This window comes from Conger conger, chromosome 12 (genome assembly GCF_963514075.1).
Source record: "Conger conger chromosome 12, fConCon1.1, whole genome shotgun sequence".
In the NCBI taxonomy this organism is placed as follows: Eukaryota; Metazoa; Chordata; class Actinopteri; order Anguilliformes; family Congridae; genus Conger; species Conger conger.
This window is the reverse complement of record NC_083771.1, coordinates 35,351,847-35,371,978: the sequence shown is the minus strand read 5'-3', so window position 1 is coordinate 35,371,978 and position 20,132 is coordinate 35,351,847. Positions and strand designations below refer to the sequence as shown.

General features: G+C 39.3%; 1 protein-coding gene across 2 annotated transcripts in view; it reads left to right on the top strand.

Moving 5' to 3' along the window:
- The window catches only part of epb41l4a (erythrocyte membrane protein band 4.1 like 4A), an 80,659-nt gene that overhangs the window by 55,451 nt on the left and 5,076 nt on the right, over positions 1 to 20,132 (top strand). For both annotated transcript variants that reach the window (XM_061263344.1, XM_061263343.1), the window contains exons 8-18: positions 2,890 to 2,977; positions 3,229 to 3,317; positions 3,577 to 3,640; positions 7,179 to 7,270; positions 8,281 to 8,358; positions 10,325 to 10,440; positions 12,375 to 12,465; positions 12,740 to 12,832; positions 15,726 to 15,839; positions 17,364 to 17,411; positions 18,154 to 18,231. In XM_061263344.1, coding sequence (XP_061119328.1) covers positions 2,890 to 2,977; positions 3,229 to 3,317; positions 3,577 to 3,640; positions 7,179 to 7,270; positions 8,281 to 8,358; positions 10,325 to 10,440; positions 12,375 to 12,465; positions 12,740 to 12,832; positions 15,726 to 15,839; positions 17,364 to 17,411; positions 18,154 to 18,231 — 951 coding nt within the window. The remainder of the gene's footprint in view (positions 1 to 2,889; positions 2,978 to 3,228; positions 3,318 to 3,576; positions 3,641 to 7,178; positions 7,271 to 8,280; positions 8,359 to 10,324; positions 10,441 to 12,374; positions 12,466 to 12,739; positions 12,833 to 15,725; positions 15,840 to 17,363; positions 17,412 to 18,153; positions 18,232 to 20,132) is intronic.

The window sequence follows — 20,132 nt, the reverse complement described above, 5'->3', positions numbered from 1 at the left end:
CTGTAGCTATGAAGACAAAATGAATTGCATATTATTTAATGCCCCCATTTTAGAAAAATTCTGATGATAGAACAGGCTCTGGCATTCTGCTTGATCTAAGAACCTCTCTTAGTGAGGCTCTTCTTTTGTGGTGCAATCGTTTTGATTGTTTGATTTATTTGATGTGATCTATGTATTTGTCACCATCTGTCCTCTAATAGGGAACTCTGGAGAGAGGAGTTTTCCTGTGGCTTTCTTCTGTCATAAATCACTGTGTCCTAGAATGCATAAAACAGTTACAACTGTTGACGAAGGAAGGTTGGAGCGTGATGGTTTTATTTAGATTGAGAGCGTAATTGGATCTGAGGTAGATGACAGTTAAACTGGATTATTTTCCTGTTATACCATCAAGAACGGTAGTTTGTGTAATGCTGCTACAGCAGGTTCATCACTCAGTATAATTTGCTTTTGTATTAAGTCGCAGACTCCATTGCAACATGATCATATTGTGGTCACAAAGATCATAAAAGTCACAATGTGAGCGTATTATGAAAGAAAAGATTATGAAAATATGTCTATAGTCTGTTTTAAAGATGTTTAGAAGAATGTGCATCAATGCGAGGAGTAGTGTGCTTCTGACAGACTAGCTGTGAGAGGGAGACCAAAGAAGCACAACATGTTTGGAACCGTCCTATGATGTGGTGGGCTCAGTTACTGTAGATACTGCATGCCAATAAGTGGACAATGGCCATACCATCACGTCAACATTGGACCCGTTATTTTTACATACTATGGCCTTGAGTCCACTCAAGATAGCCAAATCATGCTATAGGATCTTACATTTAGCACATCCAATTCAACTGTAAAATGACTTCATGGAAAGTGGTCTATTCAGCGTTTTTTATGGTAATTTACTACTTTGCGTCTCATTATTCCAGTTCTAAAAGGATGAGAAGATAACGGGGAAAAGAATCCGTTCTAGGGGAAAGAAGCCATTTTCAGCCATAAATTTAACTCACTCTGCTGTATACTGGACAGTGGAATCTGTGCTGAGCAATTTAGTATTCCGATTATAAAATGGACATGATTTATACCTGATGTAATCTTATCCTGCCACTCTAATTAATGTAACACTGCTACTAAAATATACAGAACAATCTAATCCTTGAGTGATGCATCTAAAAGGATGACAAAACAATCTAAATAAGAGTAAATTTCAAAAATGTGAATATTTGTTGCAATTTATAAGACAAGATGCCTAAGAAGTCCTAAGAACAGAACACATAGCATGAAATAGTGCTGAAATTTGCTATTTTTTATGTCCATTGAATGTATGTGCGTGCATGGTGTTTAAACTGTTAGCTAAAATTATTTATCAGTCAGCTTTTATATTAAGCTCCAGTGGTGTCTCTACATTAGGGGCTGCTAGTTAAGGTATTACATTCTTATCTCTCATTGACTTTCTTATCTCTGAAGCACTGCAGTTCAGTGAAGAAAATTAGTTTTAAACTGCTCAACCTAGATATTATCTGCAATTCCCCTTTTAAAATGCACTCAAAGTAAAAAAAAAATAGTTTGTGCAGTGCAGCAATTATCTGTCAGTAGGGCCGGCCCCACAACCATAGCCCTGGCAGGGAACCCCTTCTGCACTGGTCATAGCAGATTTTATATGTTGGCCTATCTACACCCGCATGCTGGGTACAGAAATCATAGCTATGTGTCAATTAGCTAGCTATTTCTAGATATTTTCATTGTAGGGGTAGTAGGTCTTGTTATAACTAGGATATTTTCGTAGTAGCCAAATAAATATAACAGCTTGTGAAAATATCACCAAGAATGAAGTTGAAAACATCATCACCCAAGCAGGAAAGGTTAAAAAATGCTATTTCAATCTGGAGTGGTTCCGGAGATCTGTTGGAATGTGATCAAATCCTTAAAACATCCATTTTTACATTTTAGCTAGATGTGCAGCATGTGGTGCTTTTGTACATTTCACCACAGAAAGTAAGATTAATTAGGAGAAAAAACGAACCAATTAAGATTGCTTGCACTGCCCCTTCTGCTGATCTTGTTTTCATTTAATAATTATGTGATATAGCACATTTTATTAATGACAGCTAAGTAGTTTGCTGCGTTATTGTAAAATTAATGAAAATAGTTCACATAATTTAAGGGAGATTGTATCCTATTTAACAATTAATTTGCCGTTCTTACTCTGTGTGGTAGCCTAATATTTGACTGTAATAAAGCATGCAGAAATGACCATTCTTCTTTTTTAATTGGCCATGTTATATCACCTTTTCCACACTGCATAGTGCAGTTGTAGGTAGACCAGTTTCCCCACAATATAAACCGGTACAAGCTAATTGATGAACTGATAATTATGCCAGCTTACCTTCATGTGTGATGAAATACTAAATTGGCAATGATCGAAGCAAACCGTGAACCACTTTTTTATTTTATGTTCCCTCTGAATTTACGCTTGCACATAATAATTTATTTAAAATGCTAGGCCCATCTGTGTTCCTTGGGTAGGTTGCTTTCTTGTAGCCCTATTTTTCAAGTGAGCAGCTAGTGATAGTGTGTTATAAGGGTTTCATCACTGTGTCAAACTAGCACGGTTGAGGCTATAGTCACTGCTAGGCTTGACAAGCTGATTGGTGCGCCACCAGAATTTCTATGCCAAAAACACCACTGTTAAGCTCTACTTTTACTCCTAAGTCTGCATCAGTGTTTCAGTGAAAATATATAAACATGGAAGGCTTGTTACATTGTTAATCATTTGAAACACTAATTATGCCCAACTTCTTCTGAGTTTCCTACTGTGTGGCCCGTGGGCTGGGACCAAATGCAGTTTGTTGAAATGATACAAAGATGTAGTCACTAATGAGATAACCTTTTCTGTTGCAGCGGTCAGGTTCCCTCCGAGGCTGAAATGAATTATTTAGGAATTGCCAAAGCACTGGAAATGTATGGAGTCGACCTTCACCCTGTGTTTGTAAGTCTATTTTCCCAGAGAGCAAAAATTGGAATATAGAATATGTAGACTGTCTTGACTAAAATAATTGCACAACAATTAAAAATAAAACTCAATTTAGGGCTTCAGGTGAAGGCAATTGTGACCATTTTACGAAATCTGTGCATTGATTTTGGACATTTTGAAAAATTATGATTGCCCTTTGTTTGTTTGCATGCTTTTTCAAAGACATTGTGGTGCAATGGTGTAAGTGGCTCATTCATCTTTTGCAGGGAGAGAAGCAGTCCGAATATTTTCTAGGATTAACACCTGTAGGAGTTGTTGTTTACAAGAACAAAACCCAAGTGGGGAAGTACTTCTGGTGGGTATCATTGTGCATGAACAGGTCAGGGAGCTGTCAGTAGAACAATGCGTGATATCATGGCAATTATTCTTACCAGATCTAACTTTTGTTGTAGAACAAAGTGTTGTTTTCTCCATTTAGGTCACATTTAAATGTACTTGCTCAGCAGGTAAATTCGCCTGGTTTACATGTTCATGGGGCTACATAATAAAGATTGTGATTGGTCATTTCTAAATGTACTCAAGGCATTAAAGCTCATTACCTTTTTTCATTTCAGGCCAAGGATCACAAAAGTGCATTTTAAGGAAACACAATTTGAGCTCCGAGTCATGGGGAAAGATGTGAGTTGTATATTAGTTTTTTTGGTTGGTTGGACTTTTTTTTCCAAAATGAGATATCCACCATTTAAAGAAGTGACACCAACTCTTCATGAAATGATTCCAAAACTCTCCTTTGAAGAGATATTAGATATCCTAACATCTTTACTAACTACCTTTAATCACATTTTTTAAGATTTAATATTTTGGGGATTTTGAACTTTTGAGACAATTTTTTTTCTCTTCAGATACAGTGGGCTCCAGAATTATTGATAAAAATTGAAAAAATGTTTTTTATTTCAATACAGTTACTGGTCATTTACCATCACAAGTCCGGTAATGGGTACAAAAGAAAAATACTTAAACGGTTAAACATACCACATAGCACTGGAAGGGCAATAATAAAAAGGCGTAAAACATCAGACACTGAGTAGTCACTGTCTGCTTTGACCACTGGCACTGTGCTGTTGGTTGTTACCAATGGTTTTCTGTAGGTAAGATGATATCATCGCTGTCATATGCCTAGTTGATTGTCCTAGTTGGTTCAGACCTGGATGCACAGGGGATGGAGAGAGAGGATCACAATCCACCCTAAAAGAGAGCTTTTGTTTTGTGCTATGGCTTTGGTAAAACATTATCAAAATGTGCATGTATAGTGCTGTTGGTAGGTGTGTGATGTGTAGGTGATGCACTCCCTCAGTGATGGGAGTGAGTGCATTAGTGCCAGCCTGGCTGGAGGTCACACAGTGGAGGACACACACTCAGCTAGAGCATTGCCTTGGGAGGGCTGCTTTCAGGCAGCAAGGTATACCCAAACCCTCACAATAACAGCTCCTCTGGCTGACTGGGCACCTGTGACGCTGCCCATGCCAGCTGTGCCCCTTCCCCCAGTGTAGTGACTGCTGTCTGTGTGAATTCAGGAGGACACGTCTGCTGGTGAAATCAAGGGAGGACAGCGGAGTGATGAGATGGGCCTGGAATTATGCACAGTGTTTCTAAATGTGGGGAAATGAAAGGGCTTGTTTACAGAGTGAGCGAGAAAGAGAGATACATTAATGACAAAGTAAAGTCACAAGCCAGAAAGAAAAACAGAATCCGTAAAAGCATTCAGGCTTATTTCAAATGAAAATAGTTTTTATTTTGCCTATTCTTCCTCTTGTTTGTTTGAAGTTAATTATTTCCATAGACCCAAGGGCATATTGTAGACCTTGCACAGAAGTATTCTTAGTACGCACATGAATTTCTGCCATTGTGGAACGAAGAAACTGCCTCAGGCTGTTTTTGTGGGAAAAACTGCATATTTGATGATCATTTATTTTTCCCCTTGTTTAGTTATGACAGCAAAACAACCCTCAGTATGATATTAGTGATGTTAAAGTCAGGAAATAATATGTATGTCTCTTAAATCTGATGAAATTTTAATTAAATTAAATTCTATTTTTGGGCTCTGATCCCTACAGTTGAATTCCTGAAGGCTCACTTTGGGTGAAAGATATTTATTTTTTATGCTATGAATCCACCCTATAATAGATAGATTTTTGGGAATGTTTTGTGCTTAATATTTAAAGTAGAGCCTGCACACCCAAACTCATATTCGGGTGTCTACTTTATTATCGCTACTACCCTATTGCCTTGCACCCTGCATTATTTCAATGTTTTGTGCTATCACATAGTGATTCGATCTGCATAACTGTTATTGCCCATCACCATTTGATCTTGTGACCTTCATCAAAAATTAATTGAGGAAACACAGTGGCCATATGTATGTTCCAGTTGTCACCTGATGAAAATACAGTCAAAAGTTAATTGGGTAATTTGCACTTCCTCACAAAAGAAAAAGAAAGAAAACATGAAATAAGCTACACAATTATCGTCATCAATTTGTGGTGTGGCTATGTGTCAAATATTTTTGTATAAGTGCCCTTTGCAGCATTTATAAAACACAGACCTTCCTGTGCATTAACACATATCTGTCTCTGTTTGGACACAGTGCACTGGAATAATTTTATGTTGGACAAAACCAGACATCAGTCTCTTACAAGCAGCACTACCATCAATACCTGTGCTTTTTAAAATATTATTTGGAAAAACTGCAACTGTACAACCATAAACTTCACAAACTTCATTTCCTCAAAGTGAATTTGTTTTGATAGAAACAGAAACTTGGTTATTACACAATAAAAACCATGACTTATTCAGAGGGAGGCATATGACATGCTATTTAAACTTCTGCTTTGAATAAAACCCAAGGGAGATGACAAATGCAAACTCAATTTAATACCTTATTTGTCAGCAGTTCTTTTCCAATTTGAACTTTTATGCATTACTTTCATACCATACACATTTGAACATTTTCAATACATGTCCTAGGGATCCCTAGTTGCTACTGTAGTGGTTTTGTGGTTATTGTTTTAATTCATAAAATGATGCATTTATCTCACTCTAAATGGTTACAGGTAACTGTCATTCTGAGAGAACAGAACCAAACTTCCATTTTGATCGTACAAGTGCCCTAAATCTTCCCACAGGAGGAGAGACTGAGATTGAAACTGAGATACATTGGTAGTGCCATTGCCTTAGCTATCTGAAAGCCTCTGTGTCATTCTCATTTGGCTTTTTTCACTGGACCACACCTTATCACCTTTCTCAAAACGGATAATGGAATACAATAGATTGCAGGTTTCCAGGAGCAAGAACTGTAGTCCCTCACAAATCTATTGTCTGCAATCTGAAATGTCTTGGCACTCTCAAGACCTCCATAATGCATAAGTGACAATGCAGTCAAAATGCAGTACGGTAGCAAAGGGATGCACAGTGGGGATGCCTTTATGAAACCATCTCTCAGTCATAACATAAATTAAACATCCAGTTTTGGGGGGGGGGGGCTGGGTGAGAATTTAAATATTTAATTATAACCCTGTAGCAGGAATAGTTCTTAAATGTAGGCCCACCACGCCCAGTGAAGCAGAAGGAAATCTCATTTTCATAATGTTCACCCTCAAATATTGATTAAGGTTTTTTCTCTGTTAAAAGGTACATTAAAGATTGAAATAGTTTAGCAGGGTTCATGTTCGCTAAGGGGGGACAATATTATATATAAAACATTTGTAAGAAAATGGAAAGATTATCAAATCATTTTAAATAAAAACAGCCCTTGCCCTTTTAAATTGTGAACAATAATCTGTGATCAATGATTGAAAGACCTCTACTTGCGATCTACTGCTTGCAATCAGTAAACATCTGTTCATTAAAATTGTATTTGATGGGAATGTTTAATCAGATGGATTTTCCTTCCCACCAGTCATACAGGTAGACAATATCAGCCAAGGTATTCAGTTCCTACTGTAGGCAGTAAATATTATTTGCCTTGCATTAATGATGAACACAACATCCCAATCAATTTGTAAATAGGACATATTGCAGATGGTATTATAGGCCTAATACACATCCCCCCTGACAATTTAATTGTTTTCTCCACAGAATTAAATAGCAGATGATAATGCTACACACGTTAGTAAACAGTGTTAGATGGATTGGTTCATCTGTTTCTTTTTATTTGCAGTGTAACGAGACATCGTTCTTCTTTGACGCACCCAATAAAACGGCGTGTAAACACCTATGGAAGTGCTGCGTGGAACACCACACGTTCTTCAGGTGAGGGCGAGGACAGTGATCCGCTGCTTTTAATCAGTCCCAAGTGTGCAGGACTCCGGGCCCTGCACAGGCACAAACCGCAGGTGCTGGCCTAATGAAACCAGACTTCTTTGCTTCGAGGAGCCTGCGCTAGCCAGGACCGGCTGGCGATCACGTTATTGCCTTCCCTCACTGTGGATCTGCGGAAGCCAGGATTTGGGTTGTTAATCCAGGCGTGAAATGGTAGATTGGCCGTTAGGTGCTATGGAGGAGGATGAGGTCTTGACAGGTCATACTCTCAGGGCTGCTTTGCCTGCCTGTAGATTACATTACATTACATTACATTAATGGCATTTGGCAGACGCTGTTATCCAGAGCGACGTACAACAAAGTGCATACCCATAACCAGGGCTAAGTGCGCTGAAAGACCCTAGAGGGAAGTACAATTTCAACTGCGATGTGGCCGGCGTCTGGGAGAGCATAACGATGCGATAACTAATGAGGTAATGAGTACGTTGCGAGGTGGCTGAAGGGCTGCCTGTAAGGTGGAGATGTGAAAACCAGGGAAAAGGCTTACTGCTGCATCTTCCGAAGCTTAAAACCTGCTGGAAAGGAGTTATTTAGTGCCACTTTGCCACTTAAGGTGGCCTCTGCTGTGTGTGTGTGCTCACTGGTACTGCAGTACAAACTTTTTGAACAATTAGTTCCGTTTACCAATAGCTAAGCCTAGACAAAAAAAATCACTCAGCCAGACACTGCAATCAGATAAAAAGCTTTCATAAAACATGATTGGTGCGCTTTTGAAATGCTCATTTGTAATTCTACATTTGACACATTCTCTTTAACCAGAGCTGAGCTTTAATGCTTGAATTCATTATAACGAGGGCCAGAAACTCTTACAGATATTTTTCAGTTGTCATCTTTTTGAAGTACTGTATGTGGCAGAACACCATGAAAAATGAAAATCCAATTTCAATGTTGCTATGGATATAAATTTGACAAAATGACAGCACGTTTTTGTTGTTCTTCAGAATGCCTGAAAATGATTCCAACTCATTGACAAGAAAACTCACAAAATTTGGTTCCCTGGGATCAAAGCATCGCTACAGGTGAGCAAGCCGCTTTTCCCTTCAAATAGACGCATGCAAATTGGTTCAGTTTTCTGTTTTGCTTTTCAGGACAAATGGAAGATTATTTCAGGTCATGTTGGAGATGGAATCCACACATTGTACAATAAATGTATTGTATTATACTTATATATTATACTAACTGCTAGCTGATTACTTCAATAGTAGTAATGTGTCCTTTAAAACAAATAAAACATATAATTTTATATTATGTCTGACAGTAAAATCTAATAGGGATTGGGAAGGGATTAGTAGAAACCTGTAAAACAGGAATGTTGCATAGCAACATAATCTGCCAATTCTATCCAAATACTGATTGCGACCATTTAGTTAACCAACATCGATATTGTGATCTTCTGGCTTTTGTGTCAGATAGCACTGACGCAAAAGTAAATCTGGCCCATTCTCTTTGTATGCTTGCATGTTAAAGGGCAACAAATATAGAACCTTATACTCTATACTATAGTGACATGAATTACAGTCATATTCTGAGTGGTTGATCATCATTTTACTGTGATGACCTTGTAAAAATGATCATTTTTGAATACAATTAGAGGAATTCAAGATTGAAATGACTGCAGCATTAAATGTTGGATTCAGTGGTCACCTCACTTCTCCATGAACTAGTTACTGTAACTAGCATGTAGGGGTTTAACAGAATATTTTATTGTCTTCCCTCAAAAGTTTTAAAAAGGTCTGGTGGATGGTTTGTTTGCCTGCTTCATTTTTTTTGCAGCCAGCTTTGCCACCATAATAACAGACAGTTGAATGGTGGAGGAGTAGGTTGCTGAAGAAATGGAGTAGGTTGCTGAAGAAAGGCGTGCGCTTAAGGGGCACCTCCATGTCAGAATATGAGCATGCTCTGCTGTGCAGGGGATGTGTGCCAAATGAGCGCAGTCCAGAATGTCTTCATACGTAACACTGTTCAAGTCTGGATTGTTCCAGAAAGCTCCCTATGTGTGGAGTGATTTAATCCCAGTGGTATGACTGCAGCATTATGGTACTCTTCATTTTCAGTCTGTTTAAATAGCATGGGATAAATTATAAATGGCCATGTTACCCATCACTGTACAGAACCAATTTCTAGAACAGCATATGCATACTTTGTCCTGGCTGATTGTACTTGTTTATACAGTCTTATCAGGTTTGCGCAGTATTTAAAGAAAAGCACTTATTGTAAAGAGCATAGATTAGTCTTTGAATCCCCTTTATTTTCCTTACCACACACAGATATTTACTCATTCAAACTGAAAGTACAGTATATCTAATACTATCACTAGTGAGCATTTCAGCCCTAATCTGTCCCTAGCATGGTGTATGTTTTTCTGTTCCTGGTTGTGATTAAACTCTCTCAGAAGCAGGAATTTATTTTTCTTCCACATGTTAATTGCACCCCTTCAAATAACCATAAAAAACAGTCTTCATGTTGAGGAGGACTGCTCGTTCTTCTAAAGCAGGACAAAAATGTATAAATAATGTCATTTAATTTCTCTTTTTTATTCCAGACCTAAATAGGAGGCAGCAGATATCCACAGAGGAGAGCGAATGATTAAATAATTTACATTTTTCATCATATATGATCACATTTCATTATTGTCTTATACTATAGCTGTTACGTGTATTCAGTGCGGCTTGACAGACTGCACTGAAGGGCCTTGCAGATTTACCTCCTGCATTCAGCTCTGTTTATTACGCCTGCCGTGGTGTGTACGCGACATGAATCCCCGTGCCTGCTCGCCAAGCACAGTAAAGAATGAAAACGGACCTCTCCCCCTCTCTGTGCATACGTAAATCCTCCCGTCTCTTCCTTAGTTGTCTTGTAAGCCGAGCCGGTGGCGTACCCCCATATGCCAGTGCGTCAGCACATATGCCAGTGCGTCTGGGCATGAGTGACAGGGGGAAGCTAATGAAAGCCCCGGGCCTATCTCCCCGTCTCTGTTCCCGGCAGTGGGAAGACAGCCATGCAGATGGGCAGAGATCAGTCCGTGCAGCTGCCCAGGCCCAACCTGCAGGTGCTCAGATCTCGCAGCAAGACGTACCCGAAGAGAGTCCCCGAGCCCGCGGGTGAGCTGCCGTCTCTTCTCATCCTGTCCACTTCGCTGTTTCTCTTTTGTGCGGCTCCGCTGTTAGCCTGCCGCAGGCTCAGATAGCATTCCGCCAGCTGCCATTCCCATTCATTCTGTAGCCCAGCAGGTTAGCATCTCCTGCAGCTGGTAGGCCGCAGGTGCCTGGTTTGACCAAAGGAGTTGGTGTTGCATTGAGGATGGAAAATACCTAGCATTACATTCATTAAGCTGATGCTGTTATCCAGTATAAATGACATGGTAAGATAACATATGTACTATATATTCAGCTGTGTTATACGAGTAATGGTGCCAGACCTGGCAGAGTACATTCTCAGACCAGCAGGTGCATGTACTTGTCTGGTCCATCCTCTCAGGGAAATGAGACCATTTATTTAGCTGGATGTCCCACTCAAGAGCCACAGGAATTCTTTGCTATAGGACAGAGTAACAATTTACTTTTCACGTTTTTTTTAAAATAAAACAGACCAGAACATCTATTTTTATATGTTTGGTGTTCAATAATGTTTGGACACCATATATTGGGATTGATTTAACCAAAGTGCCTCTTAATTTTACAAGGCTATAGTTAAAATATGATGGTTCCTTATAGCTGTAGATTAGCTACAGCTATTTTTTCCTCCACCATATGTCCAGCTTGCTTGCACTAATGTTGAATGATGACAGAATTATGACATTTCATCAAGCTTTATGTTTCACAGTAGAGGGGAAAGCTGTCCTTTGTATAATTACCCAAGTGTGATCCTTCCCAAGTGTGTGGAATTCACACTTTCCAGTTCCTTAACGCTAAATTATAGAAGGCCTTAATAAACATACCAATTATATTCACTTGAACAATTCACATTGTTTACACAGCATCTGTCTCTACCCTGCTGGGAAATGTAGTTTAATATTTCAAATGAACCCAACACATGGCTAGACAGTCAGTTTTAAAGCAATTAAAACAATTGTGATTCTGTTCTGTAATATGCAGACTTTAAAAAAGTAGGAGTTCATATGGTGTCTGTCCATGTCCTCCATTGTAGCCATCCCACCTTCTTTTGTTCCTGGAAATTTCTGCCTTTCATTATATTAGCTTAAATAATTATCCAGGGGTGCTTGCCATAATGAGCTGGAGAAAGACAGACTGTTCCCAATAATGGGAAGCTTCCCAGTAGCCTGTGATATTTTGTGCCTTTTATTTCCCAGAGGGTGGGCTTGGCTAATAACAGAATTAGTTTTGGATCCCTCACTGTCTCTGAGCCTCTGTATGGCTGCGGCAATATTGTGTGGGTTTTATTCGGAGGTCAATAATTACTGTTCTCTCCCCCAGTTTGACCTCAGCCTCCAGCTGGGAACCTTAGCTCATACAGTCACAGCTGGCTTGCTAAATGCAAGTCCTTGGGCAACTCTGCTCATGTACTGCAGTAAATACACACCTGCACCATTTCTCCTCGATCGATAGTCTTTCTTCAGCTGTGGCAGTACTGTATGTCTCCAAATCTTGATCATCCTTCTTTTGTTACCCGAGAGTTTTGCCTGTGTTTCCATGAGACTCTTTCCAAAAAGAAAACATTTTTATAAGATATATTGTTGTTGGTAAAATGTATTTTATTTGTCTGTGCTGAAGTAAACATTACTGAAGGGCAAATTGAGCGAAAAACTCTTTAGATGTTTTTGCTGAAACAGATACTAGCTGTCATTCAACACTTACAGCCTGCTTTTTCTCTGCATGATACTCTCTGACATCAAAAGATTAGATTTAATATCGGGCATGGTTTCAAGATTATTAGTACAAAATGAAAGCGCTGAACAGCTAATTACACTGACTGCTAACACTGACAGTAACTTATGGGGTTTCTTCTGGTTTTCTCAATGTTTAGGCACTGTGCAATCTCACGCTCCCCCTCTGCAAAATCTTTTCCTTTTGATCAGGAACCAACAACATGAATCGATCAAACACAAAGCCTGAGAACAGAGACAGCGAAGGAACAACCAAAATCATTGCGCCCTCCCCAGTAAAAAGGTATCAGACTGGCAAAGTTCGCTTCAGAGTGCACATTTGTTTCAAAACAAAGATTAATATAAATAATACATATTTTTCCAATGGCATTGCATGATTTTAGTTCTAGTGTATTGATAATGGTAAGCACACTGGTTATGGAAGCTTTACTTTCTCTCCTGGAACAGGTAAGAGTAGTAGATTGCTGTTTGCTTTTTATAATGGGCAAAACATACTAATTTATTGTTTATTGAATGCTCCCACTGAATTTATTTGTGAAATTATCTGTTTGTCTCAGTCCTCTTGGTTCCAAAACACCCAAACCAGAGAGCAGTCCAGAGGCACAGCGTGAAAAGCCCAGTGCACCATGGGATGAAAATGCACCACAGAGGTTTGATTTATAGCTCATCCTACTCTTCTCTTTTTCTCTTCTGCATGTGTACCCTTCAGTGTAGCTAACTGGATGTGAAACCACATTATTGCTTACTTGAAAGATAACTCCAAGATAACTTGTTTTCACAAAATTAGAAATCTGAGAACACTACTAAATAAGAAGAACAATTAATATTAAACATACCATGCAAATGAACAGCAAATTAATATTTCACAGTGATGCGATGGCAAATGTTATCCCAATCATTGTACAGCCCTAAAGCCTGAAGCCTTTTGAAACAATGTGGTTTGGACTATCAAAAACCAAAATTGAACTTTTTGGCCACCACCAAAGAAGGTATCTTTTGGAGAAAAAAGGGTGAAGCTTTTGTAGAAAAGAACATCTTGCCAAGTGTTAAACATGGAGGTGGAACCATTATGTGTTGGGGTTGTGTGACAGCTGGGGCCACAGGAAATACTATGCGGGTGGAAGGAACCATGGTTTCCACCAAGTATCAAAAAATTCTAGAGGCTAATGTTCGAAGGTCAGTCCAGACATTGAAGTTGAAGAGAGGTTGGGTATTCCTGCAAGACAATGATACCAAAGCATACCTCGAACCATGAAGTATCTCGAGGAAATTACAAAAGTGAGAATTGAAAGATTCTTAGCTGGCTACAGGAGGTGTTTACAAGCTGTTATAGTTGCCTGAAGTTACAAAGTACTAACTGACAGAGTTCCTAAACTTTGTGTTTGAAATGTGTCATGTTTAATGTTGTACCATTTAGAGGTCAGGTTCGCTGAGTTGGTGGTAGCTTTTTCAAGTTCAGAAGAGCCTGTAAATCCAAATATACTCAAATTGTATATAAAGATTCTGCTTTTCTTCTCAGTTCAGATTTTTCTTGCAGTCAAAATGCACTGATGCCTTTGATATAAAATCTATGAAAATCAATATAAAAATGTAAAAACATTTATTCATCTTTGGGAAGATGGTAATACATGCTTATAAGTGCTGTCTGTGGCGAAAAACTGTGTAGCCCTGTAATGCAGAATAATTCATCACACAAAAATGTGGTTGGGGGAAAAAAGCTTGCTGTGACTGACAGTATACAGACTGTGTTTGGCTTTTTCAGAGCAATGCCTCATTTAAATTTCACAAGTGACCTTGGCATTAAAAATGTAACAGACACATGTCGGAGGCAGTGGGGCTGTACAGGATGGAAGACAGTGCACATGGAACTGTGTGAGTGAGCATTACGAACCTGCCAGTCATGGGGTGTGGGGGCTTCTGTAAAAGCAGAGACATTATCACTCTGTAGGCCTGGCCCTCACTGTGTCCTGCTGCAATAGCATAGAGCTCACACGGAAGGAGGGGGAAGGGGGAGGACATGATGAGAAGGGTATGTGGCATTGGATTAATTGAACACCCCCCCCCCCCCTCCTCCAACCACCACCCAAAAATAAATTGGCAATTCAAATTTTCAAAAAGGGAAGAGAAATTTGAATAACCAGTGAATTGCTTTTAAAGCACTAAAAGCATGATCAGAAATGACTTAATCTAAGCTACAATACTGTGCGGTATTGTAAGTGGCAGCACAGGCTACTTTTCTCCATGTTAAATCCAAATCCTTTAACAGTAGACATGGAGAGACATACAGGTGGCTGCTGAGGATTTTAATAGTAATATGAATCATTTTAAATAAAAAGGTCCTATCAATTTACCGCCACACACTACTCTACACTGCTCTACTTTGTATTTCAGAAAACTACTGTATTTATTATTTAAAATGCATTGTGACTCGGGGATCTATTAAACATAATCACCATGTCCAGATTTGATTTGTATTTCATGTTTTACTTGCTCTGAGCATTTTGTCTCACTAACAGTGGAAAGTTCTAGAATGAACAATGAAAGGGCAAAGTGAGTCATTCCTGGACCCCTTAAATCTGCTTACGACCTGGGGCCTAACTGAATAGCTTTCAGCTACAAGCCTGTGACCCAATCCCTTTGTTGGAAATGGAAGGTCATTCTACCTCTCTGTACCTGTTTTAAAAACAGAAGATCACCTTGCAAGTGGCTTCCTGCCAGGATTGTGCCCTCTGAAATTACTTGCAGTTGGAATGCATTCGCTTTACCCAACCTGGCACTTTTTCAAAGTCATAGATTGAATTCATTTTTATCCCTCTAGAGAATTGACAATTGATCAGACAGATCAGATAATATTTTGACTTTGCATAATACAAAAATCAAAGCTCTAAAGTTGCTATTGCAAATCAGTATTTTATTACATTTAATTCATAGGGTGAACTGGTTGCACATCTTATTCAGGACAATGCCTAGGCTGTGGCCTTGTTACTACAGTCTTGGTTGCTCTTGTAGAAATGCTCCACGGTAACCATCAGCCGACGCACATTTATAAACAAGGAGTGTCTTCCTGTTTCAACTTCCAGACAGGATGTTGACCTGTGTCTCATCCTTGCTGGTTTATGCAATGCACAAAAGCATTGTTTGCATTCTTATTAGGCCAACCTGTTCACCATGTAAATATTTTCCACAGTATTCAGTTCATGCCTTCCGTTGCTATCCAATGATTGTGTATCTGATGTAATTGTTTTGAATATGTTTTTATTTTTGATGATAAGCTAGATTTTAATGAAATAGCTAGTTAGTAACACATTTGCTTAATTTCTGTTTTTTTTAACCGTTTGCACAGTCAAAGTCACTTGAAAAAAATCTTGACCATGTGTGCATGCTTTTATGCATTTAGTTGCTGCCACATGATTGGCTGATTAAATACTTGCATTAATATTGCTGGTGTGCCAGTCTACCTAATAAAGTATATATTTTCTTGTTTTTTACAAATAAAAAATTACTGTTATTGCTAGCTAGAAAATAATTTTGCTTTCCTTTCAGCGGTCTCTACAATTCAGCCAATGAGCGAAACAAATCACCCAAATTCCCAGCTGCAAGAAGGCGGACGCCATCAGGAGGAAGTGAGAACGAGCCATCTCAGCCAGCCAGACGCAGGTATGCAGCCCTGGAGCATGTACACACACACACACACAGGCTATGCTCTCATCTTACTGCCCATGGTACACAGGCCTACCCGCACAATCAGGTGCCCCTAGGAAATGCCTCCTGGGCATGAGGGAGTGTAAACAGGTCTGGTTAACCATACGCCCTACTCCTGTGCCCCATGTACAACAACTCTCACTATCCGCCGTTTTCTGTACATTTTTTCACCCTCACAACATTTAAATGTAAACAATTTCATTTTTGTTTGAATTAAAAATGTCAGAATCTGAGAATCTTTATATAGGAAAATATGTACTGGAGAGTCATCATTATCCATATGTACTGCTGCCCTATTATGAAATGCAGACAGCCAGTGAGTAATTTTACTTGTACTTGTAATACAGATCTGTTCATGTCACACCAGTATTCCCTCAATGCTGAAGTATGATGCGCTAAAACAAATAATAAAAGGTTAAACCAGGAATCTAAAATGTAGAGAAATAAACAGCAAGGGGCAGAAAGAAAACTGGATTCAGCAGCACAAAGGAATATACATACTTTTCATACACGTTCCAATTACTTTATTTGCAGTTGGGAGTAGCAAAATACTGAATCCAAAATATTTTTTGTAGTATTAATATTGCCATGATATTTCATAAAGAACAGCAAGGATCAGTAATTGTAAGTTGGATAGAGTAAGTGCTCAGCTTGATTGAAATAGGACCATTTCCCCCTCTAGTGGTGGCCTATGCAAATAATTACTTCATGATATTATAATATATTATAATATGCAAAACAAAAACATTCTCAATACACACACACACGCATAATGTGCACTATCTCTCATTTCAATAATTTGTTTTTTCTTTTACAATACTTTATGTTCTAAAGCCAGTTTCTCCCAAACAAACAACATCAATTTAATATTTTATGTCAAAACTAATTGCAGTATATGCACAAATAATGTTAGTCTACAAGTTAGCTAGTAATGTTTAGCACAGTAATAATACACTGGTAATGTTGCCATGTTTAGGTACTCCTATTTATATTCTCTAATTTATTTTGTTAATCTATTATTTGCAGAAGGCAAGCCGCACTTAGCATACTTCATCTGTCTTGAGTACTTGATCCATCCACTGCAGTCATTTGCAACATATCAATTCAACATTCAGAGCACAATCCATGCAGAGGCCACAGGTAGTTACTGTACGATCTGAAGGTCTTACAGAACTATTTCCACTACTGACAGGCCCTCATGAATATACTTTAAAGGCTTCATATCTTGTATGAAACGCACATTGAAGCTTTGTTGTTGTTGTTGTTTGAATGGCTAGAGGCAGAGAGTGGGGTTGTTCGTAATGATTATTGTCTCACTTCACACCCATGGCTTCAGGGAGAGATTCTGTCAGATACCACTGAGTCTCAGTGGACTGAAGGCAAGCTTTTAAACATATGTGTGCACTCATGCCCAAAAGTGCTAAATCAGTCCCCCGCTCAAGCCTGAGCACATTGAGACTCTCTGCTCTTGTGTTTCAGGAAAGGCCAGAACAACGATGATCCTGAGTCCAAACAGCAGAGGAGACGGTATGCTGCTCATAGTCATGAGTAATATGTTCATAAAGTCTACTTCCTTGAAAGGAACATAATGTGATTTGGTGCCATAATGCTTTGCAGCATTTTATTTAATGAAATACTATTTTAATTTAATTATAGGGTATGATATATTATATTATTCCCCCAAAAAAATGGGTTTGGTTTAATGGTTTAATACTTTGTGCAAACACCACCTGGCAAAGATGACAGCCATGAGTATTTTTTGTGATAAGGTTAGAGAACACATTTGGTGGGATATTTGACCATCCCTCCATGTAGAACAGAATCTTTCAGATAAAAAAAAAAAACAGTAAAATATGAAAGTACATGTATTTAAATAAAAGTATATTGTTTTCCTATATGTTTGGACATAGCATAAAGATTAGTATCTGTGTGTTTTCATTATATGCAGCCTTTTTTCTTAATTTTATTAAGGGTGCCAATAATTCTGGAGTCCACTGTATATTTTAAGAACATACAATACATTTCTTCCTTCTGAAGGTCTATGAGACATCACGTCGGGAGATCGAGTGACAATTATTCCCAGAGTGTATTAGTGGGACTGCTTCTCGGCTCTGGGATTCATTACGGAGAGCAGCTCTGTATCTTAGTTGACGGTCCGGGGAACACTGTCTTTGCCGTAGGGAAATACCTTTACCGCACACTGTTTCTCTGGCTTTCTTTATCTCCACCTTCTCTGGTCAACTTTTAGCTTTTTTCATTTTGTCCCTAGGTCACGTTCCCGTGGCAACACCAGCAGTGGCAGCGAGTCCGAGAATTCCAGCAGGGATCACCGGAAGAAAAGAAACAGGTAGGCCTCTTCAGTGTTCAATTATTTACCTCTGCCATTCATGGCGAGATAGTCTCATGTAACAACTGACAAACCGCATCCAGAACACGTAACATACGTGTCTCACAGGCAGGTCCAACTGCACACTGTTGGCTATTTTGATTTCTTACACATATTTACTTACCTGAAGAAAGAGTGTTTGACATAAAGTTCTCATGGTCTTTTAATAAAATCTTTCAATAAAACTCTTCCATTTTATGGCAGTAAAAGGCGGAAAAAGGTTTACTCACTCAGAATGGTGTTCATGCAGCTGTCTACTGTTGGCAGAGTCACGTCCGTGTGCGCTAAGAAAATCCTGTGATGTGTGTCAATGTGGGTACCTCAAGGGATAGTGTAATTGTTTTCATTATATATCCAATAGCAGCACATATTGATAATTCCCGTTTTATTACACTCCCATTCTCCCTTCCCAGTAGTGTGCAATAGAGGACAGAGGGTAGAGGAAATGAGATTCCCATGGATCCTCTGGGAGCTCCAGCAGGATGGGATACTATTTGATGTTGGCCATATGTATACATTTCCTAAAGCTTCTATTTTTTATCAACAATTGATCTAAATGTCCTAATATTGCTGAAAAGGGGGCAGAATGTACTGTGTTAAAAACCTGGCGTGCAGTTTTCATCTGCAAATTGTGTGGGGATATTTCAAAAGATGACATAATGCAGTATGTGCAGTGGCAGTGGTGTCAGGCCTGGGATTTCTGTGTGTGTGCATGCATGTGTGTCCATGCATGCTTGTGTGTTCATGTGTGTGTGTGTGTATGTGTGTGCCTGTGTATGTACGCGTGTCAGCGCACACTAACATGGTGCATGCATGTGCGCTTGTGTGTATGTGTATGTGTTTACAGTAAGCTTGTGTGCGTGTGTGTGTGTGTAAGCGTGCAGTAATATGATGCATGCCTGTATACTCATGTGTATGTGTGTTTGTAAATGTGTGTATAAGCGTGTGTGTGTGTAAACGTGTATCTGTGTGTGTGTGTGTATGTGTGTGTATAAGCGTATGTGTGTGTGTGTGTATAAGCGTGTGTGTGTAAACATGTGTATCTGTGTGTATACGCGTGTGTATGTAAATGTGTGTATGTGTATGTATAAGCTTTTGTGTGTGTGTGTGTGTGTGTGTGTATAAGCGTATGTATGTGTGTGGGTGTGTATGTATAAGAGTGTCTGTGTGTGTGTGTGTGTGTGTGTGTATGTATAAGTGTGTGTGTGCGCGCGTGTGTGTGTGTGTGTGTGTGTGAGTATGTGTATATATAAGCGTGTGTGTGCGCGCATGTGTGTGTGTGTATGTGTGTGTATAAGCGTGTGTGTGTGTGTGTGTGTGTGTACGTGTGTGTATAAGCGTATGTGTGTGTGTGTATATATGTGTATGTGTGTGTATAAGCGTGCATGTGTGTGTGTGCACGTGTGTGTGTGTGGGTGTGTATGTGTGTGTATAAGCGTGTGTGTGTATGTGTGAGTATGCAGTAACACGGTGCATGTGTATGCTCGTGTGTGTGTGTGTGTGTGTGTGTATTTATAAGTGTGTGTGTGTGTGTGTATGTATAAGTGTGTGTGTGTGTGTGTGTGTGTGTGTGTGGGTGTGGGTGTGTGAGTATGCAGTAACACGGTGCATGTGTACGCTCGTGTGTGTGTGTGTGTGTGTGTGTGTGTGTATTTATAAGTGTGTGTGTGTGTGTGTGTATGTATAAGTGTGTGTGTGTGGGTGTGTGTGTGTGAGTATGCAGTAACACGGTGGATGTGTACGATCGTGTGTGTGTGTGTATGTATAAGTGTGTGTGTGTGTGGGTGTGTGTGTGTGAGTATGCAGTAACACGGTGCATGTGTACGTTCGTGTGTGTGGGTGTGTGTGTGTGAGTATGCAGT